General features: G+C 47.2%; 1 protein-coding gene across 1 annotated transcript in view; it reads left to right on the top strand.

Annotated features, from left to right (window-relative positions):
- The window catches only part of OTOA (otoancorin), a 98,123-nt gene that overhangs the window by 51,064 nt on the left and 19,234 nt on the right, over positions 1-27,825 (top strand). The window contains exons 17-22 of the mRNA XM_073646145.1: positions 22-77; positions 3,380-3,497; positions 4,525-4,598; positions 8,690-8,819; positions 10,649-10,839; positions 10,924-11,017. Of these exons, the coding sequence (XP_073502246.1) occupies positions 22-77; positions 3,380-3,497; positions 4,525-4,598; positions 8,690-8,819; positions 10,649-10,839; positions 10,924-11,017 (663 nt within the window). The remainder of the gene's footprint in view (positions 1-21; positions 78-3,379; positions 3,498-4,524; positions 4,599-8,689; positions 8,820-10,648; positions 10,840-10,923; positions 11,018-27,825) is intronic.

Below are 27,825 nucleotides of genomic sequence, written 5' to 3'. Positions count from 1 at the left end.
TTTATGTGTTTTCTTTTTCAGGCCCTTCTTTTGTTTGACTCGCTATCTCCACATGTTCCTTTGGTGAATCTGCTGAGGTAGTGCTATAGTCTCCTAGGAATGTCCAGACCTTTCATTATAAACTAGATGGCTTATTGGTAAAATAGAACACAGTATGTAACGGGTTATTAGTCATACATTTTACACATAGTTATGTTAGTGACGCGCCCCCTGGGCCAGTGCTGTTAGGGATACCCGGAGCCGGATCAGATGGGGGTTGTAGTCTCCGAGTGGCTGTGACCCGGTCCGTGCCCAGGGTGTCAAACTCAGTGTGTGGCAGTCCTTATGATGTTACTAGATGTTCTTTTGTGTCGACTACGCCACCCGTTGAATTGCGGTCAATACGGCCGCCGCTGCAGCAGGGTCCACTGAGGCTGATGATGTGAGTGCAGCTTAGGTAGTATAACCCCCAACGGGAGGGGTATAGCCTCAGGGGGTCAGCCGTGGAGGATGGTGGTTGTGAAGGTGCAGCAAGGAGACTCAGAGGCATAAAATGCAGTTCCAGGGTTTTACTTACTGGTGTTGCTCGGGTCACTGTGTACAGCAGTGACCACCCAAGCCGTGCTGCGTCCACCAGGTCCTGGACTCGGTCAACTCCCAGGCAACTCCGGAGTGTGGTCCTGAGCTCCTTTCTGTCTCTCCCTTCTTCTGGCCATTCCCACCAGGGATCCACCTAAGTCCGGCTCCCTCGGGCCTCTTGTTGGTCAAGCCTCCTCTGGGCTCCCTGACCCTATTCTTGGTCTGCCTTCCGGGTGGATTTAGTGGGTGATCGTGGCAGATCCTGCCCACGACCTCCGGTTCCTGGCTAAGGTGTGCTGTAGCCTCTGCCAGCTTGGGATCCGGTACCCTGTTGCCGACCCTTCACCCTATTAGCTCTCTTATGGGCTCTTGGGGTCCCCTCTGCGCCTCTGGGTCTCTCTCTCTTCTCCTCTGCTCTGCTTCTCAGGTTACACTCTGACAGACTGACGTCTCACAGACTGACAACTGACTAACTGACCCTGATCTAAGATGGTGCCCACCTTATATACTCCCTCTATGTGTGAGCTCAGGTGACCAGCACCCAATGAGCTCCTAGCTTTACCCAGACTGCTCCCCCTATCTGCCCCTACACTACTGGGATGTTCCACCCCCCTCCCACTCCAGCCAGGAACAGACACTGTCGTACCTGCACATTTCTCTAGTGGGAGTACCATCGGTCTGTTCCCCGGAAATGGGATGTGTGTAGTGCATGCAGCCTACTAGCTCAGTTCCACACTCCATCCTTACCCGGGAGTGGAATATCACACCTCTGGGTTGAGGTGCAATACCCCTGTAGCAGCCGAATCCTCAGGGTGCTACATTAGATTCTCATAACGGCCCAAACACCGCCTCACTGGACGTCCAGCGTGTATTAGGGTACATCCAAAATGGTGAATGCAGGCTTTTACTACCACACATAATACATAAGAGTAACTACATTTATTTATTTTTTATTTAAAGAGGTTGTTCGAGACTTTAACATTGATGGCCTATCCTCAGGATAGGTCATCAATGTCTGATCAGTGGGGCTGCTACACACGGCCCCCCACGATCAGCTGTTCTCAGTGCCGGCAGAACTGCTCCGTCTACTGGTAGTGGCCGCGGCCGGGAACTGCACATCCGCCTCTATTGATTTGAATAGGTGGTGGAATTGCAGTACCCGACCGTGGCCACTATCAGTAGATGGAGCAGCACCATAACTGAGCACTTCCGAGCTGACGCCGCCACCAAGGAAAGTTGATCGGCAGGGATGCTCAGTGTCGCACCCCCACCAATCAGACATTGATGACCTATCCTATTAAAGTAGTGGACAACCTTGTAATTGTTTTTGTCATTTTTTCTTTTTATAATTTTGCCGAGCATGGAAACTTATTAAACTTTACACATCACTTTAATGGGGTATTTGTCTTCATTCCTGTATAAAAATGCAAGGGGAAATAATTATCCCCCTCTACTCCTCATTGGTCAGCCCTCAACTGGAATACTGTGTCCAGTTCTGGCCACCGCATGCAAATTCAGAGAAGAGCTACCAGGATGGTGACCGGTCTGCAAACAATTTCCTATGAGGAACGGTTAAAGGATCTGGGAATGTTTAGCTTGCAAAAGAGAAGACTGAGAGGAGACTTAATAGCTGTCTACAAATATCTGACGGGCTGTCACACTTTAGAGGGATTTATACTTATTCTCATTTGAACAAATAAAGACTAGAAGCAATGGGATGAAACTGAAAGGGAGAAGACACAGATTAGATATTAGAAAAAAGTTTTTGACAGTGAGGGTGATCAATGAGTGGAACAGGCTGCCACGAGAGGTGGTGAGGTCTCCTTCAATGGAAGTCTTCAAAATGAGGCTGGACAGACATCTGTCTGAGATGGTTTAGTGACTCCAGCATTGAGCCGGGGGTTGGACACGATGACCCTGGAGGTCCCCTCCAACTCTAACATTCTAGGATTTCTAGCCCCTGCATTGATATTAGAACATACTCATTTGGAGTACAGATGATGGCAATGAGGGGTCGGCACCTGTCATCTCCTATGAGTGTTGATCTTATCAGAACAATCTCCTGCAGCTACTCACCACAGTAAGGGCTCATTCAGATGTAAGTTTTTTGCATACAAGTTTTTCACGAATAGCACACGCACCTATACTAGTGAAAGGGGCCGTTCACATGTCTGTGATTTTTCACAGACCGAGCAGTCTGTGCAAAATTGCAGAGACAAGTCTGATAATGACCTGAGCTTTGTTGATGCAATTGTCAATCCAAGTCTATTGGTTCGTGAAATAATTGGACAGCACTCAGATGCCATCCAAGTGCAGTCTGATTTAGATAGCTGTTAGATAGGAAAAGATGAAGAAACTTTTTTTCCCCTTTTTCACGTCCGAGAAAAACTGATGAAACTCGGACCAAACTTTGATAAAACTCTGAGCGAAATCACTGATGATACTCTTTAGTGAGTCACTGGGGCTAAGATGACCCTTTCACTGCCATCATCTGTACTCCAAATTAGGAAATAGACTGGGGAAAATCAGCGGATTGGAAGCCACGTAAATGCAATTTTTCACAGGAATGAAGACGAATCCTCTAATAAAAGGGATTTGCAAAGTTTCCTAGCTTTGTGTGCCCTTTGGCCGTCATCCTTTTTTCTGCACCCTCATGACCCCATATAACGACTGCTACCCTCACCATCCTACATGCATTATGCAGCACTGTATAGGTCATGGGTAAATAAATGAAGTGTTCTCTCTCTTATTTTGCCTCCATATTGTTTGGCACCCCAAACCCTTAACAGTGAACCTTGTTTGTACCCCTCGTATTTTCTAGTACAGGGCAGCTGGTGAAGGGAATGACGTGTGAATATATAGACAACATGAGCAAGCCGACCTTTCTGAACCACTACAAGCTCATCGAGAAGAATCTGCCGTTACTTTCTCCACATCAGGTAGTAAGAAATGAGATCTTATCAACTGATGACGAGAGATTACAAAGTGTTTATTGGAAGTTAATAAAACTTTCCTTATACAATATTATCCCTTTAACAGTAACAGTATTTCCAGAGCGATGACGTTCACCCTGCAGAGTACAGAGGTTGGCGGAGGCTGCGTTTCGCTCATGAATACGCTTGGATGTTCTCTTACTGGACTCTAGACTCATGATTAATAAAACTAAAGAGAGTTATTTCCATTTCAATTCCCTGCTTATTAAAATTTTCAGCTCTTCTTGAGATATTAACACTTTGGTTTACGGCTCATTGCCTTGGAGACCGACCACCACTGTTAGCAGAACATGCACAGTGCCTACAAGCTCTTTTCTATTCAGCTTGTAAGCGCTCTTTTGAAGTTGACCAGAATGGCTGGAGCTCGATGTTACCTCCTAATCCTGATCAGCTTCAGCACAGTGCTTACTTTCACCTGGTCAAAAGTGGCCAGTTTTTGCACTTACAGTATACTCGCGGCTCCCCAGAGTATGCTGCTTTTTTTTAAAAAAAAAAAAAAATCGGCCATACGGTTCCAGAGATGGAGGCCTTTTTTTCAATGGTAATTTTTATGGTCTTTACCAAGGGGGCATTGCAATTAGGATAATAAATCAAAGCAGCCTAAAGACACCCCCCAGAGGATCCTGTGAGTCACACTCTTGGAAAAGACCATAAGCAATAAATAAAAAGGCCATATATCTGGAACCGTATGGCAGATTTAAAAGAGATAAAGCAAAGAAAAAAAAAACCATAAGACCAAAAACTGGCTACTTTTGAACTGGTAACTGGTTCTCTTTAAGGCCAAAATGGAGGCATAGATGTTACCACTACTACATATTAATGCATAAGACCAAGAAAGATAAAAAGGAAATGAGAAGTTTTGGCATCACTAGTGGTTGATAGTTGTGACAGCTGTATAATGAGCTGTTATTATATACGGGTATTGGATGTAAGTACTAACTATTTAGCACCAAAATGTTGTCTGACTTTTCAGATCCATTGTCTGGCATGGAAATATTGGAGAGTTTCCCAAGCAACTATCCCTCCATTCCTGCTGGCTGTACTTCCGTAAGTTCCCTACTTCAAAGGATTTGGAAAAAAAAGTGTAATGTTATACTGCGGCTTATGTAAATGAGGAATATGGAAACATCGCTTAGTTCTTCCCAAGGGAAGACACATCCGACTTTGATCATTATTGTAGAGATGGGGAATGAATTATATCACCTGGGTCGTTCAGTGCCCGGAGCGGAGCCATGTACAAGCGTAGAAGATGGGACTGGTTCTATACCCCTGATAGGGTATACATGAGATGAGAGGGTGATGTGACTTTACGAATATGAAGTAGTATAAGACTTTTGAAATTACAAGATCATTTTCTTTTGCTAAAAATAACAGTATTTTCATCTGTTATGTCTTGTGATTCACATATGTTTATATTACTGTCAACATCTAAAGTGTGATGAGCGAAGAAAAGCATAAAACATGTATATATAGATGTGTTTCATCACTGTTTTCTTAAATTAATTAAAATAATTGGTATGGACTTTTTTTTTAAATTGTCCTACCCGAGTAACCCAGTACTGATGAGAATCTTATTCTTATTGGAAAAATGAAGATTTCTTTTGATCACTTTTAAAGTGAATCTGTTACTAGATTTCACAATACAAACTGCATACATTAGTAAGTAGATATGATGAGGCTGTTGTGCTTACTTTGTAAAGCCATGTCAGAATAGCTGCATAATGCTTTTTACAAGTCTAAACTCAGTATTCACACACCTAGTCTGATTGACAGCTCCTCAATGTCCCTCCTCCCTGCTGAGATCTCACATTGCCCAATACAGTCTGCAGCTGTCAGTAAGTCTAAACTCAGTATTCACAAACCTAGTCTGATTGACAGCTCCTCAATGTCCCTCCTCCCTGCTGAAAATGTTCACCCACCTAGCCTGATTGACAGCTCCTCAATGTCCCTCCTCCCTGCTGAGATCTCACATTGCCCAATACAATCTGCAGCTCTCAGTAAGTCTAAACTCAGTATTCATACACCTAGTCTGATTGACAGCTCCTCAACGTCCCTCCTCCCTGCTGAAAATGTTCACCCACCTAGCCTGATTGACAGCTCCTCAATGTCCCTCCTCCCTGCTGAGATCTCACATAGCCCAATACAATCTGCAGCTGTCAGTCAGGATGGGTGGGATGAGACCGACTACACTTGGACTCATGAATTCTCTTTCTTTACCTGGACTAAAAGCAATTCCGCCAATGATTTTTGGGCTTTGTTTTTATGGAGTTCATTGTCCTGTAAAAATTACCTGGCAACATGTATCTTTAGATCAGTATGATTATGGCAACAAAAAAACTTGTATAGTTTTTCTAGTTTTGTTTTATTTAAGTGCAGACAAAAAATGTTCAGAAATTTGTCAAAAAAAAAAAGAATTGGTTTTGAGCTGTTTGATGCCTTTTTTATGTAGCGAGGTAACTTTTTATTGATATAATTTTGGGGTAGATACGAGATTTTGATCACTTCTTATAGCATTTTTGGTGGCGTTGCTGCAACAACGATTTTTTACTCTTTGCATCATTTACTGATTGGGTTAATTAATTTTAGATTTTGATAGATCAGACTTTTATGGACGCAGATATGTTTATTATTTAATTTTTAATTTTTTTTTAATGGGGATGATTTGAATTGTGATATATTTTGTAAGAATTGAATTATTTTTTTTACTTCATCCCCTTAGGGGATTTGAACCTGTAGTCATCTTATTGCTTATTCAAAATACTGCAAGACAATAGTACAACAGGCTGTGCTTTACAGTAGGAAAAACATGGCAGGGGACCTTCATCAGGCATGCCAAGCAATGGCAGCCCATTGGCTCCCTGTGATCATGTCATGGTGCCGGCGCATGCGCGCACTTGCAGCATTTGAAAAATTAAACAGCAGCGATCGGAGTTCGCTCTGGTCGCTGCTCTTACTGGAAGATATCAGCTATGTATAAGAGCTGGCATCTCCCTAGTGTGGTGTAGGCTCAGCTTCGACCTGTGACTTACTATAACGTCACATCTCAGAAAGGAATCAATATCAGGATTATGCAGACATTCTGGCATGCATTTTCAAAGTAAGTATACCAGCCTTATCAAGACTGATATCTACTTATTAATATCTGCAGTTCTTATTGTGGAATATGGTGATAGATCTGCATTAAATTGGGTGTCTATAACTTTGTACTCCACCTTGTTAGATTGCCTCTTAACCTATCAATCTGATACCACATAAAAGTCCCATTCGTGGGACCACAGAATGAGAAATGTCACAGTACTCAGACTGTATGGTCATTTTCGCTTTAAATAAATAGGATTTATTAAAATCCTCCCGATGATTGCAGAACGTCACTCTGAATCCCAGCATTAGAAGGCCATCTAGTCTGACTTTTATGGTGTGTTTGACGATATGAAATTGTTTGTTTATGACCCCCCTAATATTACACTAAGGGATTGCATATGGGACCTTTATGGCATATTGATAAGATATAATATAAATGGTTAACAGTGGGACTGTTCTACCTTGAGACACATGTGCGTCTCTCTTTTCCAATCTATGGGAGCTCCAAAAATTGCTTCTATCATCATTTATGTCATATATTATGGGACAACCACTGTAATCCTACATATTAAAGCACATGTGGAAATAGGCAAATACTATGGGCTCTTCTTAGGGGGGTTGTTGTCCTGGTACCTGAAATCCACCTCTAAGCCTTTTATGGAAAACCAAGTTATATTACAAAATTATTTCTGCCACCAATAGGGGACATTCGATTTTATATGAATCTATCACAGAGGTCAATGGGAGCTGTATAAATCCTGATGCTGTGAGCTCCCCCTACTGGTGACAGCAGACACTGAATTATATCAAACTCTTACTGTGTAAAGTGTAGCAGGTGGTTTGACTATCAGAATCAGAGCTCTGATTTTCTGATAAAGGATTTTGTAAATATGCAGATGAAATATTTTTTCATGCTTCTACTCTCCATTCACTCATGTTATAGGAACATTAGGTCTTAAAGGGAAATGTCTAGGCTTTACAGTTTTTAACGGGAACCTGTCATTAGATTCATGCTGCCTTAACCACGGGCACCATGAATCAGAGACTGGATGCATTTCAGATAAAACAGTTTGAAAAGTCGGCTGCGGACTATACGGAGAGATCTCACTAGTCCGCCCCCTGCCAGATTCTCCCAGTTGATTGACAGGTCTTTCCCACTTGTGTACACAGGGAGAGACCTGTCAATCAACCGGAGATGCCGGCCGGGGGCTGAGCTAGACTAGTCTTGTCTCTCCCTATAGTCTCTGCCAACTTTTCAAACTATGTTTTCGATGAAATGCTGCAGCGTTTCAGATTGAAGCAATGGTGCAGCCAGGCTCTGATTCATGCTGTCTGTGGTTCAGGCAGCATGCATCGCTTGACAGGTTCCTTTTAAAGTCTGTAAAGTCCTGGATATTTTCTGTCTCCGCTGTGGGCACCAATGTGCTTGTAAACATCTCTTTAAAGGGAATATGTCAGCAGTTTTTTTCTATATAATCTGAGGATAGAATGAGGTAGGGGATGAGACACAGATTTCAGGACTGTGTCACTTATTAGGCTGTGTGCTGTTGTTTTCCTAAAATTAATGTTTTATCACCAAGAGATTATCACTGCCTGAACCACAGAGCACATGAGCCCTGGTCTGATTACGCCCCCTTCTGTGATAAGCAGCTCACTGTCAATAGACAATGTACACAGAAAGCTGTTGTGTGGGCGGGGTTAGCTTTCTGAGCTCTGCTACTTGCTACATCTAAGAACTCTGATTGTGTCACAACTACAGCACCCAGTAAACTAAGTGATACATCACTGGAATCAGCTTCTCTTTGCCTATATCATGCTGCTCTCAGATGAGGTAGCAAAAACCTGCTGACAGATTCCCTTTAAAAACCCTTAAATAAGCATTTTTACTTTGAAGCACTTACAAATAGTTTGCCCTACTGATTCGGTTACCAAGGTCACAGAGGATGAATCAATTATATGTACATTTGGAGCATCTAGCAGCAAAAGACCATAACCTAGCAACACCAAGCCGTTGTTTTCTATCACATTACCTTTGTTAATAACCTTTTCCCTTCCAGGACAGAATATTTTGCTTCTCACCCTCTCTGCAAACAGATATTAATTGGTTTAAGGAAGACGGATGTTAACTATTTGCTGTTACATGCAAGCAAGAAGGATTTTGTAATTAACAAAGTAAATCAATGTCTGGTAAGAGTTTCTGCATCACAATTCCATGGGGAGCTTAAAGAGCCTGATACATAAATAAAGATCAGTTTCGGAATAGACATTTGTCTGCCCAAATTAATTTCACCCACTCACGTATATAGACCACATACGACTATGTAGTGACCACAGCCTGGCCTATGTAGAAAGGTTCATGGGGTATGAGGCCTGATATACACTATACAGGGCCTTGAAAAAGTATTCATACCCCGTGATCTTTCCACATCTTTTCACGTTACATCTACAAACTTAAATATATTAAGTTGCAAGTATTTGTGAAGTGTAAAGGAAATGATGCATGATTTTCTAATTATTTTAAAAATACAAATCTGAAAATTGTGATGTGCATTTGTATTAATCCCCCCTGTAGTCTGATATTCCTATATAAAATCCTGAGTGACCAAATGATACCCCTGAAATAAAATCTTGAGTGACCAATTGCCTCTAGAAGTCATATAATGAGTAAAGTTAGTCCAACTGTGTAATTTATTCTCAAAATAACTACAGTTGTTCTGTGAAGGCCTCAGAGGTTTGTTTGAGAACATTAGGGATCAAACAGCATCATGGAAATCAAGGAACACACCAGACAAGTCAGGGATAAAGTTGTGGAGAAGAGTAAAGCGGGGTTAGGTTATAAAAAAAAATAGCCCAAGCTCTGAGCATCTCACAGAGAACTATTCACTCCAAAAAATGGAAGGCACAACTGCAAACCTACCAAGACATGGCCATCCACCTAAATGACATCCTAAGCAATTAGAGCACTAATTAGAGAAGCAACCAAGAGGCCCATAGTCACTCTGGATGAGCAGCAGAGATCCACAGCTCAGGTCTGAGAATCTGTCCACAGGACAACTATTTGTCATATACACCACAAATCTGGCCTTTATGGAAGAATGGTGAAGAAAGCCATTTCTGAAAGCAAGCCATAAGAAGTCTCATTTGCATTTTGCAAAAAGCCATATAGAGAACAGAACTAGCATGTAGAAAAAGGTGCTCTAGTCAGATGAGGCCAGAGTAGAACTTTTTGTGCTAAATGCAAAACGCTGTGTGTGGCAGAAAACTAACATTGCACATCAACCTGAAAACACCATCCCCACCATCAAACATGGTGGTGGCAGCAAGATGCTGTGAGGATGCTTTTCTTCAGCAGGGACAGGGAAGCTGGTCAGAGTTGATGGAAGATGGATTGAGCTAAATACAGGGCAATCAAGGTAAACTTGTTAGAGACTGCAAAAGACTTGATACTGGGGTGTAGGTTAACCTTCCAACAGGACAACGACCCTGAACATTCTTCCAGAGCTACAATGTATGGTTTAGATCAAAGCATATTTATGTGTGTGAATGGCCCAGTCACAGTCCTGAACTAAATCCCATAAAGAATCTGCGACAAGACTTGAAATTTGCTGTTCACAGACGCCTCCATCCAATCTCACTGAGCGAGAGCAAGTGTGCAAAGAATAATGGGCAAAAATGTCACCTATAGATGTGCAAAGCTGGTAGAGACAGACCCCAAAAGACTTGCAGCACTAATTGCAGAGAAAGGTGGTCCAACAAAGTATTTCGAGATTTAGATTTTTTAAATATTTAGCAAACCATGTGTCATTTCCTGAACACTTCACAAATACTTGCTACTTTGTGTTGTTATATCACATAAAGTCCCAATAAAATACATTTAAGTTTGTGGGCATCACGTGAACAAAATGTGGGGGGTATGAATACTTTTTCAAGGCATTGTATCCTTGCAAACAAGCACCATGCCATCTCAGGGATATCTGTGCAAACAACTAAATATAACAAAATCCTCTGTCTTTCAGAACAATTCTGTTGTGGATGTGTATCAGCTAGATATACTTGGAAATCTCATCTGTCACTTGCCTCCAAGCATCATAGAACGTGGGATATCCTCAAATGTAATTGAGGCAGCGCTAAATCAGATGAAGATCTGTTCAAATATCAACCAAGAACAAAAGAAAGCAATTAAATACAGAATTTGGGAACATTATGGGTAAGCAAGGTTCTGTGGGTTGGCCACTACAGGAAAGAGGTCGTTTTGCTATATTATTTGTGTGTGTATCTCTGCACTGTGCAGGAACCCGTTAAACTGGACTTCTGAAACAGCACAAGATATGGCGCCTTTCTGGAATCTTCTGTCGAAAGAGGAGATCTTTATTGTAATAGAGAAGGTATTACTGTCACAGAAAGTAGTCTTGTACTTAAAGAAGCACTTAAGATCAAAGTTTTCATCCTCTTAATATATTGCAATCATTATATTATATAGCGCTGTGGACTTACAATTGCTCATTTTGTCTTTCTACCCAGTTAATTCTTCTCTTTTCTCTGCTCTATGTAGAAACAGGAAGTCTTTTGTCCTTGCATTTATCATTTCCCTCTTCACCAGCTGCTCCCTCATCCACCTACCAGGGACTTTTGCAGTGACTCATAACTCATACAGGGAAAATTGACCTCCTGTTTTTACATAGAGCTTAGAAGGATTCAGCTAGTCTGTTTTTAATCACATGATATCATAGACCTAATGGAAAAGAGAAGAATTAGCTGGACCGCGAGTGCCGACCCCGCTGGGATTGAGTCGGCACTGGAGATGCGTATAGGCTTTATTATTTATTAGGGCCGAATATTTAGTTTAAGAAGGGGTTGTCCAAGTAGTGGACGAACCCTTTAATTATAACTACCGTACATGTTTTAACATAAAGAACCAAAAGTAACTTTAAATCTAGAAATGAAAAATAAAGATAAAAAGGAAATAAACCTCCTTAAACTTTTTTCAGGATGCAAGTTTTCTGGAAGCTCAACATTTAGAAATGAATAAAGGGTTTAATTTCCTCCTTGTGTCTTCTATTTTAAGGTGACATATTACTGAGTGTTAGGGTTTAATAATTTGTATTGCCAATTGCAGATAAGAAAGTGGGGGGAAGCTCCTGCTGCAGCCAGACACAGGACTGTAAGATAAAGAACTTTGTGACATAAAGAACTATTTTTCAGTTCTCATTGTAAAATGAAGCAAAATATGTAATCTACTATATAATTGTCTTATCCCGTCTGTCTGTCTGTCTGTCCTGGAAATCCCGCGTCGCTCATTGGTCCGGCAGCGGCCAATCAGCGCCGCAGGATTTCTGAAAAAAGATGGCGGCCGTTAGCGGCTCATCTGGCGGACGGAGGTCAGCGGCGATGCAGCGGGGAGATGAGCGGCGCTAGCAGCACAACTACCCCGACCGGCGCCGCTGACCTCCATGCGGCTAACGTCGGAAGATCAGCGGCTTGACCCGCTGATCTCCCGACAGCAAGTGTGAACGGAGGACCGGGGAGCGACGCCGCCGGTCGGGATACTTCTGCTGCGAGCAGCCGCTCATCTCTCGGCTTCTCGCAGCAGAAGGAGCCGCACAGGCAACGCCGCTCCCCGGTCCTCGCTAATACGGAGCTGCACAAGCAGCGCCGCTCCCGGGCCCACACTAATACGACGCTGATTGGTCGCGGCCGGCCACCGCGACCAATCAGCGAGATGGGCGGCAAATTTAAACACCGCTCTGCTGATTGGTCGCGGTGGCTGGCCGTGACCAATCAACGGGATGGGCGGCAAATTTAAACGCCGCTCTGCTGATTAATCGCGGCCGGCCACCGCGACCAATGAGCGAGATGGGCGGCAAATTTAAACGCCGCTCTGCTGATTGGTCGCCATGGCCGGCCGACCGCGACCAATGAGCGAGATGGGCGGCAAATTTAAATGCCGCTGTGCTGATTGGTCGCGGTGGCCGACCGCGACCAATGAGCGGGATGGGCGGCAAATTTAAACGCCGCTGTGCTGATTGGTCGCGGTGGCCGGCTACCGCGACCAATCAGCGAGATGGGCGGCAAATTTAAACGCCGCTCTGCTGATTGGTCGCGGTGGCCGGCCGCGACCAATGATCGAGATGGGCGGCAAATTTAAACGCCGCTCTGCTAATTAATCGCGGCCGGCCACCGCGACCAATCAGCGAGATGTCCGGCAAATTTAAACGCCGCTCTGCTGATTGGTCGCGGTGGCCAGCCGCGACCAATCAGCGAGATTGGCGGCAAATCTAAACGCCGCTCTGCTGATTGGTCGCAGCTGGCGGCCGCGACCAATCAGTGAGATTGCCGCCAAATTTAAACAACGCTCTGCTGATTGGTCGATTTTATCGCCAAATTTAAACAAGCTCTCCGGTCCTCACTAACACAGTTCGCTGATTCATCGCGGCCGCCACCCGTGACCAATCACCGATATTGCCGCCAAATTTAAACACCGTTTTGCTGACTAGTCGCGGTTGCCGGCCGCGACCAATCAGCGATTTTGGCGCCAAATTTAAACAACTTTCTGCTGATTGCGCCCGGTCGGCCGCATACATATTCTAGAATACCCGATGCGTTAGAATCGGGCCACCATCTAGTAGGATATAAAGATGGATATAACATGCTCTATTTATGGCATTTTGTAGTGTTTTGCATAGGTTTTTCTATAGAGCAGGAAAAATGCATATTTGAAAAATGCCACACTCTTTATTTTTTTCAGTGCATTTTTTTGGAGGGCAAAAAACACTGAAGACATGTTGGGTGGAAGTCAACAGTGTAAGGAGGCGGTGTTCACACCGTGCAGTAACTGAGGCAGTGACCCAAGCAAGTCTAACATAAACAGCTTTTATTCAGCAACTCACAGGTAACAGAAAAGTCCTCCGGTTCACAGCTGGGTTAACATCAGTCCATAAATAACGGTTGCCGGGGACAACGGCGGCGCCGGGCCGCTCAGAGCCTGACAGGTGCAGAGCCTTCCCAGGCGTTGGTTCAGCCACACTCAATCCTGCTGAGCTTTCCTGCTATGCTCCTAGCAGGTTCCAACATAGAACAACACTAATCCTTAGTGCAGGGTTTTTAAAGGACCTGTGGCAAGAGGTTTGGAGGGAGGAGGTTTGGAGGGAGGAGGCCACCCCACTACCTTCCTGTAACCTCCCCAAAGAAATGAAGACCCTGCCGGGTTTTACTTAATCTGCCTTAGCGAGATAGCCTGACAAGGTCAAAGCTCACCTTCATTCCTGCATTGCAGCCGCAGGTGAGTTTGTGACTGCAATGCACTCCAATGGATTTAATAGGTCTCTGTACACATTCTGGGGGATATATAGCGCCCCTCGCATACGATCCCGGTCACTGCCTCACATATCCACCCCCTCTGTTCAAACTTATGGGGTTGAACATTTGACACCATATTGGGTGCCCGGGACAGGGCATCCGCATTTGCCTGCGACTTCCCAGGGCGATGTTCTACAGAGAAACTGAAATTTTGCAGTGATAGGAACAACCTGGTGACTCGCGCATTCCTCTCCTTGGCATTTCTCATCCATACCAAGGGTGAGTGGTCCGTCACCAATCGGAACTGACGGCCGAGTAAATAATAACGTAGCGATTCCAAGGCCCACTTAATAGCCAAACACTCCTTCTCTACCACGCTATAGTTTTTCTCTGCCGGGACAAGTTTTCTACTCAAGTAGGTGACCCGGTGCTCTTCACCATTCACTTTTTGTGACAATACCGCCCCTAGGCCTACCTCCGAGGCATCTGTCTGTACAATGAAGGTTTCCTTGAAGTTGGGGCTGATGAGGACTGGCTGTCCACACAGGGCCAACTTCATGGACTGAAAAGCTTCTTCTGCCTGAGGGTTCCACCGAACCATTACCGATTTTTTCCCTTTCAAGAGATCGGTCAGAGCTGCTGTTCTCCCGGCAAAATTAGGTATAAACCGGCGGTAATACCCAAGGATGCCAAGGAACGCCCTCACCTGCTTTGCACTTGACGGTTTAGGCCATTTTTTTATGGCCTCAACTTTATTGATTTGGGCTTGATAACTCCTCGGCCAATCACATACCCCAAATATCGGGCTTCCTCTAGCCCTGTAGCACATTTTTTTGGGTTTGCCGTTAACCCCGCGGCTCTGAGAGAATCCAGTACCGCTTGTACCTGTGATAGGTGCGTATGCCAGTCGGTGCTAAAGATGATAATATCATCTAGATACGGGGAAGCGTACTCCTGATGCGGCTTGAGCACTATGTCCATCAACCTCTGAAATGTAGCCGGGGCCCCATGTAACCCAAAAGGTAAGACCACATAGTGATATAGACCCTCCGGAGTTATGAAGGCAGTCTTTTCCTTCGCCGATTCTGTGAGAGGTACCTGCCAGTAACCCTTGGTGAGATTGAGCGTGGTAAATTACTGGGCCTGCCCCAGTCTCTCAGTCAGCTCATCCACCCTGGGCATCGGATAAAGGTCAAACTTCGAGACTTCATTTAGTTTTCGGAAATCGTTACAGAAGCGTAACGATCCATCTGGTTTCGGAATCAGTACGATGGGGCTAGCCCACTCACTCCGTGATTCCTCGATGACGCCTAACTGGAGCATCTGTTTTACCTCAGCCGTGAATGGCTTGCCTCCGGGCTTCGGGTACCCGGTACGGTCTCATTCGCACCCTTTCCCCAGGTTCGGTGACTATGTCATGTTGGAGAACAGTAGTCCTACCTGGTAGCTCTAAGAACACGTCGGTATTCTGCTGTACCAGCGAGCGAGCCTCCTGTCGCTGCTGTTTTGTGAGAGCATCACTTACGGACGCATCCCTGGCTGAAGGTAGAGAACTCTCTGGTGATATGCCCGAAGTGACGCCTGTAACTAAACACTCTCGATCTTTCCAAGGTTTTAGCAGGTTTAAATGATAAAGCTGCTCAGGTTTCCTCCTTCCAGGCTGATACACCAGGTAATTTACCTCCTCCACCTTTTCTCAAACCTCATATGGCCCTTGCCACTTAGCCATTAGCTTACTCTCGGCTGTGGGTACCAGTACTAACACCCGATCGCCCTTGTTAAAAGACCTGACTGTGGCTCTTTTATTATATGTGCGCCTCTGGGCTGCCTGTGTTATGATCTGCTACAAGAACTAAGGAAAGATAGGAAAACTGTCCCTACAATAGGCCTAAGCTGATTCCCTACGATGCAGCGGGCAACCTGTTCCTTGTGAACAGACCCGCCTTCGTCCTCAGCTAGTCTGAATGCAGACCTATAGATATAAGGGAGGGGTCCATAAAAGTACTAAGGACTGGGACAAAGTTGGACACCTCCTAGCAGAAGTTGTAGAAGAGCAAAAAGACAAACAGACAAAAATACTTAGAGGTCCAAGGACCAAGCAAACTATAGAGATAGGTACAAAGCACCTGGCTAGATTAAGAGTCAAAGTAACACTGAAGTCCAGCAAAGCCAGAAGGGCAGAGCTGGAATAAATAGGCAGTAGGTCACGTGACCACAAAATAGAAAAAAAACTAACAGGAGGGTTCTAACAGTACCCCCTCTTCTATGAGGATCCTCCGGATCCTCCAGGCCCAGGCCTATCAGGAAACCTCTTGTGAAACGCTCTGATAAGTCTAGGAGCAGAGACATCATCTGCCCTTACCCAGGAGTTATCCTCAGGACCGAAACCTTTCCAAGCGACAAGATACTGCAATCTCCCTCAATGCCTTCTGGAATTCAGGATACGAGAAATTTCATATTCACCATCTTCCACCACCGGAGGAACTGTGACAGTGGCATCCCTATCCGATACATCAGCTTTTTTCAACAAGGAAACATGAAACACCGGATTAATCTTCCAGGAAGAGGGGACCTCCAACCTAACAGCAGACTGGTTAACCACCTGAAGCACCTTAAATGGTCCCACAAACTTCGGACCCAATTTCTTAGAAGGAATCCTCAACCGCAGATTCTTTGAGGACAACCAAACCATGTCACCAACCGTAAACAAAACCTCTTGACGTTTCCTGTTAAAATACTTCTTAGACTTTTTGTTAGCCTCTTGAAGGTTACAACGTACATCAGTCCAAACTCTCTCCAAATCACCGGAAAAATTCTCCTCCTCCGGCACAGCCAACATCAATTTGGAGAACGAACCAAACGACAGATGTCTCCCAGTACAACAAAAAAATGGAGAACACCCAGCAGAAGAGGATGTATGGTTGTTAAGAGCAAATTCAGCAAGTGGCAGAAACTCAGACCACCCCTCTTGATTGTCTGTCACAAAACAACGCAAAAACTGCTCAACATCCTGGTTCTTTCTTTGTCTGTCCATTAGACTCAGGATGATACCCAGATGAAAATGACAAATGGACTCCCAACCTGTCACAAAAGGCACGCCAAAAACGAGCCACAAACTGAGGTCCCCTATCAGAAACAATGTCGGTGGGAACGCCATGGAGTCTGACAATTTCCTTGACAAAAGCCTTAGCGAGTGTCTTAGCGCAGGGCAGTTTAATGAAAGGAACCAAGTGACACATCTTGCTAAAACAGTCCACGACCACCCAGATGACAGTGAAACCCTCGGACACAGGAAGGTCAGTAATAAAATCGATTGCAAGATGCGTCCAAGGTGCACTAGGAACCTCCAGAGGGCAAAGCAACCCCACAGCAGGAGAATGTGAAGCCTTTGATCTAGCACACACCATACATTGATGCACCCATTTAATGATTTCCTTCTGCCACCCAGGCCACCAAAAACTGCGACCTACCAGTCTCTTAGTCTCAGAAATTCCTGGATGACCTGCCAACCGAGACTCATGATACTCCACAAACAACTCTCTCCTAAAGGTTCTAGGTACAAACAACCTCCCATGGGGAGTGTTAGATGGGGCATCCTCCTGGGCTTTCAGAATCCCATCTTCCAAAACGGAGTCCAATGCTGCTATCACAACTCCTTCCTGTAAAATGCTCTCCTCCTGCTCGGTACCAACCATGGGAGAAAAGCTGCGAGACAACGCATCAGCTTTAACATTCTTAGTACCCGGGATGTAAGTAACAGAAAAATTAAACCGCGAAAAAAAAAGTGCCCACCTAGCCTGACGGGCATTCAAGCGCTTGGCAGCATCTAGATAGATCAGATTCTTATGATCAGTGAAAACCTGAATGGGAAATTTAGCACCTTCCAAGAAATGACGCCAATGTTCAAATGCGAGTTTGATAGCCAGCAATTCCCCATTACCAACATCGTAATTAAGTTCGGTTTCAGAAAATTTTTTCAAAAAAAAAGCACAGGGATGAACCCCATCCTTGTTCTCCTGAGACAAAACCGCACCGACCCCCACCGAAGAAGCATCAACCTCAACCAAAAAAGGCTTGGCCTCATCAGACTGCATAAGGATGGGGGCAGAACTGAACCTCTCCTTGAGATACACAAAAGCTTCAATGGCCTCAGTAGTCCACTGGACCTTATTCGCACCTTTCCTTGTGAGATCGGTCAGCGGCTTAACAATTATAGAAAAATTCTTAATGAATTTTCTGTAATAATTGGCGAAACCCAAAAATCTCTGTATAGATTTGAAACCAATAGGCCTAGGCCATTCCTGCACAGCCTGAACCTTCACCGGGTCCATCTCAAAGCCCTCGCTGGAGATAATGTAGCCCAAAAAACTAATTCTCTGCACAGCTAACTCACATTTCTCCAGCTTAGCAAAAAGTGAATTGTCACTTAATAACTGCAATACCTCACGTACGCTCCGCCAATGAGACTCCAGATCCGGTGAATAAATCAAAATGTCATCCAAATACACCACCACATTCTTACCAATCAAAGGTCTCAGGATGTCATTAATAAGGTTCTGAAAAAAACGCTGGTGCATTGGTAAGACCAAAAGGCATAACCAGATTCTCAAAATGACCCACCGGAGTGTTAAAAGCAGTCTTCCATTCATCACCCTCCTTCATTCGCAAAAAATTGTATGCCCCCCGGAGATCAATTTTAGAGAACCACTTGGCCCCCACTAACTGGTTAAACAAGTCAGGAATTAACGGCAGTGGGTAGGAATTGCGTATGGTAATTTTATTAATGTCGCGAAAGTCCAGACATGGACGTAAACTGCCGTCTTTTTTTTTTTTTTCAAAAAAAAATCCAACAGCCACAGGTGACTTAGAAGGTCTAATGTGACCAGCAGCCAACCTCGTCTCTATGTATTCCTCCAAGGCTTTTCTTTCAGGGATAGTAAGATTAAATAAGCGACTCTTGGGAAGAGTAGCTCCAGGAACAAACTCAATGGTGCAATCATAGTCCCTATGAGGAGGTAGAATTTGCGACTCCTCCTCTGAAAAAAACTTCCAAAAATCCTGAATAGGTACAGGTAATTCCCCTCTTTCCACCGCAGCAATGCGACCGTTACAACATTTATCATAACACTTAGGACTCCAAGATTTAATCTCGTTAGTAGACCAGTCCAGTAAAGGATTGTGCAGTTTTAACCAAGGCAAACCTAACACTACTGGAGAAGGTAAATTATTTAATACCACTAAATCCAAATTCTCTTGGTGAATACCATTAATAGTGAGGGGAAATTCAAAAACCTTGTGAGTAACACATTTCAAAGGAGTGTTATCAACAGCCGCCACAGAAATAGGAGATGACAAAGGTTTAGGTTCCAATTTAAGTTTTTCCAAAAATCCCTTATCAATCACATTCAGTGTAGAACCACAATCCACAAATACCTGAAATTCAATCAACTCCTCCTGCACTGAGGTACTCCCTGAAAGAAATACTCCCTTAGTGTTTAAACAAGCAATACGGGCGTAACTGACCTTTTTTTTTTCTTTGTTTAACAGAAGCTCACAGTTCTTAACAAAATGGTCAGATTTAGCACAATAAAAACACAATCCCTTGGAGAACGTGCGGTCTTTTTCCTGAGAGTGGAGTGACATCGCCCCAATCTCCATCGGTTCTCCGTCGTCCGAGCAGACCCTCTGATGACTAGGAGCTGCCATAGCAGGAGTTTTATCCTCATTAACCCTTGCACGCAGTCTCCTGTCCACCCGTATAGCTAATTGCATGGCTTCTTGCAAGTTTCCAGGTGCAGGGAAAGCAATCAGCAGATCCTTAACCCTTTCACTTAGACCAGCAAGAAACAAACATTTTAACGCCGAATCATTCCATCTCACTTCAGAAGACCACCTTCTGAAGTGTGTACAATAATTTTCAACATCACCTGACCCCTGCTTTAAACGTCTCAGCTGTGTCTCAGCAGAAGAGACTCGATCAGGATCGTCATGCAACAACCCCATAGCAGAAAAAAAATCTTCCACTGATCTAAAACACGGATCATTAGGTTGGAGAGAAAAGGCCCATCCCTGTGGTTCCTTGCGCAAAAGTGACATGATAAACCCAATGCTCTGCGATTCATTCCCAGAGGACCCGGGTCTCAAACGAAAATATAATAAACAAGCATTTTTAAAGGAAAAAAAATCTTGTTGTTTACCATAAAAAAAAATCAGGCAGTCCTACCTTCGGTTCAACAAAATGCGCTCCAGGACAGCTACTCACGTGTTGATGGAGCTCGGCCACCTCAAGAGACAATCCCTGTAGGCGTTGAGCCAATTCCTGAACAGACACCATGCTGATCTCCGGATCTCGTTCCTTAGGATTATTTTTTTTGATTTTGGGCTTGACTTACTGTTATGATCTGCTACAAGAACTAAGGAAAGATAGGAAAACTGTCCCTACAATAGGACTAAGCTGATTCCCTACGATGCAGCGGGCAACCTGTTCCTTGTGAGCAGACCCGCCTTCGTCCTCAGCTAGTCTGAACGCAGACCTATAGATATAAGGGAGGGGTCCCTAAAAGTACTAAGGACTGGGACAAAGTTGGACACCTCCTAGCTGAAGTTGTAGCGGAGCAAAAAGACAAACAGACAAAAATACTTATAGGTCCAAGGACCAAGCAAACTATAGAGATAGGTACAAAGCACATGGCTAGATTAAGAGTCAAAGTAACACTGAAGTCCAGCAAAGCCAGAAGGGCGGAGCTGGAATAAATAGGCAGCAGGTCACGTGACCACAAAATAGAAAAAAACTAACAGGAGGATTCTAACAGCCTGGGCATCTAACAGATGTTCTTTCACGATGGGCATGACCGCCGCAATCCGATCCTGCATACTAGCCACGTGTTCAATTATACTCCTATGTGGAGTCGGCTCTTGTTCCCACATCTCTTTGGCTACTTCCAACAGACCCCTAGGGTGTCTGCCGTACAATAACTCAAAGAGAGAGAACCCTGTGGAAGCCTGGGGTACCTCACGAACGGCAAACATCAAATAGGGTAACAACATGTCCCAATCCCTACCGTCCTTAGAAACCACCTCTTTTAACATGAACTTGAGGGTTTTATTAAACCGTTCTACTAGCCCGTCGGTTTGAGGGTGGTACACCGAGGTGTGCAATTGTTTAATTTTTAGCAGTTTGCACAGTTCCCTTGTCACCTTGGACATAAAAGGGGTCCCCTGATCCGTCAAGATCTCCTTAGGCAGTCCAAGGCGACAGAACATGGCAAACAGCTCCCGTGCAATCAGTTTTGCCGAGGTGTGGCGTAGTGGTATAGCCTCCGGGTACCGGGTGGCATAGTCGACGACCACCAGTATATTTTGGTGGCCACTGGCGGATTTTACAATGGGCCCTATCAAGTCCATTGCAATCCGTTCAAAAGGGACCTCTATCACTGGCAGGGGTACCAATGGGCTACAGAAACTTGCGGTGGGTGTGGTCAACTGACATTCGGGGCAGGTTTTGCAGTACTTTTGGACCTCCGCGTAAATCCTTGGCCAAAAGAACCACTGCAAGATACGCTCTTGCGTCTTTTTAACCCCTAAGTGTCCACCCAGCAAGTGTGTGTGTGCGCCAACTCCAAAACCGCCCGACGGTACGACTGAGGTACCACTAACTGTTCCACTACCTCGTCTCTGATTTTGTCTACTCTATAGAGCAACTCACCGTTGACTACCATGTGTGGAAATACAGTATCTGCACCGGGCTGTTGATCTACACCATTTACCTCTACCACCCTTTCCCGCACCCGAGTCAGGATGGGATCCTGTAGCTTAGCTGTCCCAAACGTGTCCCGGGACACTTCCAGCTCAGGAATCGATGGGGTCTCCTCGACCTCTCCTGCCAGCACCTCTAAGGGAAACCTATCGGGGTCACACTCTGTCCCTAGGTTGGACACCCCTACGGCAGGTACCCCTGACTCAGGTTCGTCGGGTACAGCGCCTGTAATACATTTTACCGGGGGAGAGTGGATTTTGTTTTTCCACAGCGTCCAGAACTGGGGCAAGTCTCTTCCCAACATAGTCCCATAGGGAACAGCTTTTACCACCCCCACCACATGTTTTATATCTCCACATGGCGTGGACAAAACTACCTCCGCGGTTGGGTACTCTTGGAGGTCCCCATGGATACACACAACCCCGATTGTCCGTCCACCTGGGTTGTCTCCTGCCACCAGCGACCCATGTACCAAAGTCACTAGGCTCTCCGAGTCTAGGAGGGCCTCTGTGGAGTACCCATTAACCAGTACCTGGCACAGTTGGAGTTCACTGTCCCGGGAGTCGGCGCTCGCCATGCAGACGGTCTGGGCATACATTGAGACCCCGTGGTTATACCCGCAGTCTATGGGTTCCTTAGTCAGGGGGCAGTTAGCAACCACATGTCCCAGCCCCTGACAATGCCAGCACCTAATGGTGAAGGTACTGTTAGATCTTATGACTGTTTGTGAGGGAACCGGTCTCCTGCCACTCTCATTCCAGGGTATCCCTTTAGCACGGGTACGGTGCTGACTGTCCTCAGCAGAGGGACGCGACTTCTTTCCCGGTTCCTGGGTTGGCAGGGAATGGCGTGACAGCCGCGAGGGGGCAGAGTCCCGGATAAAGTCCTGAGTGGCCGAGTAGCGCTGGATCAGGCTGACCACCTGGTCGAGCGTGCCGGGGTCCCCTTGCCCCACCCAACATTGGATAGCAGCTGGCAGAGTCCTCACCAGCTGGTCAACCACCACCCTCTCAACCATCTGGGCTGGAGACAAAGCTTCAGGCTGGAGCCACCTCTTTACCAGCTGCAGGAGGTCATAAGCCTGAGACCGGGCGGGTTGGGTCTCCACATAGGCCCATGAAAATACACGCTGAGCCCTCACGTATGTATTGACCCCCAGTTGGGCAAAGATCTCACCTTTGAGCTTCTGGTAGTCCTGGGCGTCTTCCCGACTGAGGTCGAAGTAGGCCTTTTGGGCATAGCTGACCAAAAACGGAGCCACCACTTCTGCCCACTGGCCGGCCGGTAGGTTTTCCCGCTCCGCTGTGCGCTCATAAATGGTCAGGAAGGCTTCCACGTCGTCTTCTGGTCCCATCTTCCTCAACGCTGAGCGAACCTTGTCCCGGGCCTCTCGACGTTCCAGTGCTGGTGCCGTCGACGTCTCCCGCAAGGCAGTAATCTGTTGCAGCAACAATTTGTTTGTTTTTTGCTGCTGCTGCTGGGTGAGTACCAGTTGCTTATACAGTTTGCCAATTTTGTCCACGGGGTTGAACTGAAAGGTGGCAGGCCGGATTGTAGTCATGCAGCTACCGGTGGGGGTATGCCTCAGTCACAATGCCTGCATTCTCCACCAAGCTGTAAGGTGGCGGTGTTCACACCGTGCAGTAACTGAGGCAGTGACCCAAGCAAGTCCAACATAAACAGCTTTATTCAGCAACTCACGGGTAACAGAAAAGTCCTCCGGTTCGCAGCCGGGTTAACATCAGTCCATAAATAACGGTTGCCGGGGGCAACGGGCACGCCGGGCCGCTCAGAGCCTGACAGGTGCAGAGCCTTCCCAGGCGTTGGTTCAGCCACACTCAATCCTGCTGAGCTTTCCTGCTATGCTCCTAGCAGGTTCCAACATAGAACAACACTAATCCTTAGTGCAGGGTTATTAAAGGACCTGTGGCAAGAGCCACTGGAAAACCCGGGTTGGAGGGAGGAGGCCGTCCCACTGCCTTCCTGTAACCTCCCCCAAGAAATGAAGGCCCTGCCGGGTTTTACTTAATCTGCCTTAGCGAGATAGCCTGACAAGGTCAAAGCTCACCTTCATTCCTGCATTGCAGCCGCAGGTGAGTTTGTGACTGCAATGCACTCCAATGGATTTAATAGGTCTCTGTACACATTCTGGGGGATATATAACTCCCCTCGTATACGATCCCGGTCACTGCCTCACAACAGATAATTATGAATTTTTCAAGTGCTTTTTTTTGCCTTGTTTTTATTTTTCTCAAATAGCCATCCACTAATTTTCTTAAAGGGAAACTGTCAGTCCAGAAATGCTATTTACCTACAGACATACAGTGGGGACGGAAAGTATTCAAACTCCTTTAAATTTTTCACTCTTTGTTTCATTTCAGCCATTTGGTAAATTCTAAAAAGTTCATTTTTTCTCATTAAAGTGCACTCTGCACCCCATCTTGACTGAAAACGACTGTAATATAGAAATGTTTGCAAATTTATTAAAAAAGAAAAACTGAAATATCACATGGTCATAAGTATTCAGTATTTGCTCAGTATTGAGTAGAAGCACCCTTTTGAGCTAGTCCAGCCATGAGTCTTCTTGGGAATGATGCAACAAGTTTTTCACACCTGGATTTGGGGATCCTCTGCCATTCTTCCTTGCAGATCCTCTCCAGTTCCGTCAGGTTGGATGGTGAACGCTGGTGGACAGCCATTTTCAGGTGTCTCCAGAGATGCTCAATTGGGTTTAGGTCAGGGCTCTGGCTGGGCCAGTCAAGAATGGTCACAGAGTTGTTCTGAAGCCACTCCTTTGTTCTTTTAGCTGTGTGCTTAGGGTCATTGTCTTGTTGGAAGGTGAACCTTCGGCCAAACCGGAGGTCCAGAGCACTCTGGAAGAGGTTTTCATCCAGGATATCTCTGTAGTTTGCCACATTCATGTTTCCTTCAATTGCAACCAGTCGTTCTGTCCCTGCAGCTGAAAAACACCCCCATAGCATGATGCTGCTGTAGCACCCTGAGGATTCGGCTGCTACAGGGGTATTGCACCTCAACCCAGAGGTGTGATATTCCACTCCCGGGTAAGGATGGAGTGTGGAACTGAGCTCGGTAGGCTGCATGCACTACATACATCCCATTTCCGAGGAACAGGCCGACGGTACTCCCACTTAGAAATGTGCAGGTACGACCGAGTCTGTTCCTGGCTGGAGTGGGAGGGGGGTGGTACATCCCAAGTAGTGTAGGGGCAGATAGGGGGAGCAGCCTGGGTAAAGATAGGAGCTCATTGGGTGCTGTCACCTGAGCTCACACATAGAGGGAGTATATAAGGTGGGCACCAACTAAGAACAGGGTCAGTTGCAGAGAGAAAGTCAGCGAGCAGAGGAGAAGAGAGACCCAGAGTGAGAGAGGAGAAAGAGAGACCCAGAGGGGGAAACAGAAGAGAGGACTCCAAGAACCCAAATTAAATCCCCGGGTGAAGAGTCGGCATCAGGGTACCGGAACCCAAGCTGGTGGGGGTAAAAACACACCCCAGCCAGAGACCGGAGGCCGTGGGCAGCGTCTGCCACGGCCACCCACCACATCCACCACGAAGGCATACCACGTGGAGGGTCAGGGAACCCAAGGCCAAGGGTCTCCCAACAGAAGGCCCGAGGGAGCTGGACCTGGGTGGATCAATAGTGGGGACGGCCAGAGAAAGGACAGAAGGAGAGCTCAGGGTCACGCTCCGGACTTATTTGGGGGTTGGCTGGATCCAGAACCTGGTGGACGCAGCACGGCTCGGGAGGTCACTCGAAGCTGGAGTGACCGGAACATCAGCAGTGAGTAAACATCCTAAACTGCATAACCCGACTCTGTCTCTGATTGCCGTCTACACTGCATCACCACAACCCCCATCCTCTGCACCTGATCCCCCTGAGGCGATACTCCACCCGTTGGGGGTTATACCATCAAAAGCTGCACCTACACCATCAGCCTCAGCGGACCCTGCTGCAGCGGCGGCCATAGTGACCGCAATACAACGGGTGGCGTGGTCGACATTAAGAACTTATTAACATCTGTAGGACTGCCACATACAACTGAGTTTGACACCCTGGGCACGGACCGGGTCACAGCCACTCGGAAGACTACAACTCCCATCTGATCCGGCTCCGGATATTCCCCCTAAAGAATATGGCCCAGGGGGCGCGTCAACTTTGGCGTAGTCGGCAGGATTACGTGCCCGCAACAACCGGGTACTGCGTGCCTGAAGAAAAGTGCAAGTTTACCTCAGAAAGAAGTCTCCTGCCGGTTCCGGAGGGTCCCCGCCATCGGACCCCATCACCAGTCGATTCCCGCCGGTTGTCCGCCATTAACCGCGTTTTCCCGCCATCTGCAGAGTTTCCCGCCACTGGGAAGCGATTCCCGCCATTTCCAAAGGTTTCCCGCCTTGGAAGAGCGGACGCCATTATGGGCGTGCCAGAGGGTGGCAAGAGGCCACCTCCCATCGTGGGCCAGGACCGAAAATGGCGCCAAAAATGGAAACCGCCCCCACCAACAGAGACTGTGATGCTAGAGGTGTCTGTCAGCGTGAAAGAACTCCCCCTGGGGCTGACAGTCACCAAGTGGCCCCGGGACCGCCCTCGAAGTGGGAGGAGACGAAAGGAGAGAAAAAAGATGGGTGCCGCCTGGAGCAGTCCAGAGCGAGCGCACCCGGAGGCAAGAAGCCTGGAGAAGAAGATCGGAGGAGCTTACCCGGAGATGGCGAGAAAGCAGAGCAGCACCGGCCCGTTGGCCAGGAGCCTGCTAGAAACCGAGGAGGGAGAGCAGAGCAGCACCGGCCCGCTGGCCAGGAGCCTGCTGGAGACGACTGTAGGAGAGCAGAGCAGCACCGACCCGTTGGTCAGGAGCCTGCTGGAAACAACGACCCCACTAGGACTAGTGGAGGTCCTAGCACAGCTCCCCCGAGACCGGGAGTGTGCACAGACCGCTCTGGAGGGCCTCGCAAGGAGGATGGCCCGGGTGCAGCGAGAGACGTTGGCGGAGTGGAGCCGTGAGATGGCCCAGCAGACCGAGACCTGTCAGCGGAGCACGCCACCCGAGACGAGGAGACAGACCGCCTCTGAGGATGGCGCGGGAGGACTGAAGGCTGGAGACGGCGCCGAGAAGGGAGCCGAACGAGTGGAGGCAAGTAAAGGGGACGTCTATACCCCAAACCGGGAAACCGCGTACCTGCCCCAGCTCCCCGTCGCAGAGCCCGAAGTCTATCCTGCCGTGCCCGTCGCTGCAACGTCACCGCCGCAGACTAGGCCTCAAACGGGAGCCGCGACCCCTGTGACGTCACACGCCTCGACCCCGAGCGTGACCAAGCAGGAAGTACCACCAGCCTGGTCGCAAGGCCTAGTACCCCCGGGCGCCGCAATACCAAAAGCGCCCCCTACCTCCGCGGAGCCCCCGGCCTGGTCGCAGGGCCAAGTAGCCCAGGGCGCCGCCGTCCTTACGGTGCCCTTTACCTTCCAGATACCCCAGGCCTGGCCGCAAGGCCCGGGCAACCCGGGCGCCACCACCACCGCGCCCATAAGACCAAGAGTGCCGCATCTGGGAGAGGACCTGTACGCCCAACATACGTGCCCGGATGGGCAGCCATTTATATGGCCACCGGAGTTCCACCATCCCCGACTCCGGAGAGAGAGACCCCTGGATGAACCCCTGATCCCGGCTCCAAAGCCCGTAAAGAGGATCTCGCCCCCGCTAGCGGAAGCACAGTTTGAGTGGGACCCCACCGGAGAAGATCTTATGGGGTTCACTCAAGAGACTCGGGCAGCTGCAGCGGAGCGTGCTGAGTGCTGCCGCCAACAGCTCGAGGACTTCGAGAGGGAGCGGAGAGAGAGGCGGGTCCGGGAACAGCTAGCTCAAGTAAAGAGCGCGGAGCAGAAGAGTCGGGCCAGGAGAGACCCCCGTGCAGCGCATAGTCCCCGCACCACCGGGACTGTGATAAAGTTTAACCTGCAGCATGGGTGGGGCTTCATCCGAGACCACAACACCCCCGGCGACGTCTTTGTCACGCGCAGAGACGTGGAGTCCCATCTGCCGGAGGGGCACAGAGGTCGTGACCTTTACATCGGGGACGAGGTCACCTTCACCCGGCACAAGTGTGCCAAAGGACCTTACGCCCTCCATGTG

Source organism: Phyllobates terribilis, unplaced genomic scaffold (assembly GCF_046119375.1).
Source record: "Phyllobates terribilis strain yellow unplaced genomic scaffold, ASM4611937v1 Scaffold_9__5_contigs__length_417890890, whole genome shotgun sequence".
Taxonomy (NCBI): domain Eukaryota; kingdom Metazoa; phylum Chordata; class Amphibia; order Anura; family Dendrobatidae; genus Phyllobates; species Phyllobates terribilis.
The sequence above is the reverse complement of the archived record's forward strand: the minus strand, read 5'-3'. Positions and strand labels throughout refer to the sequence as shown.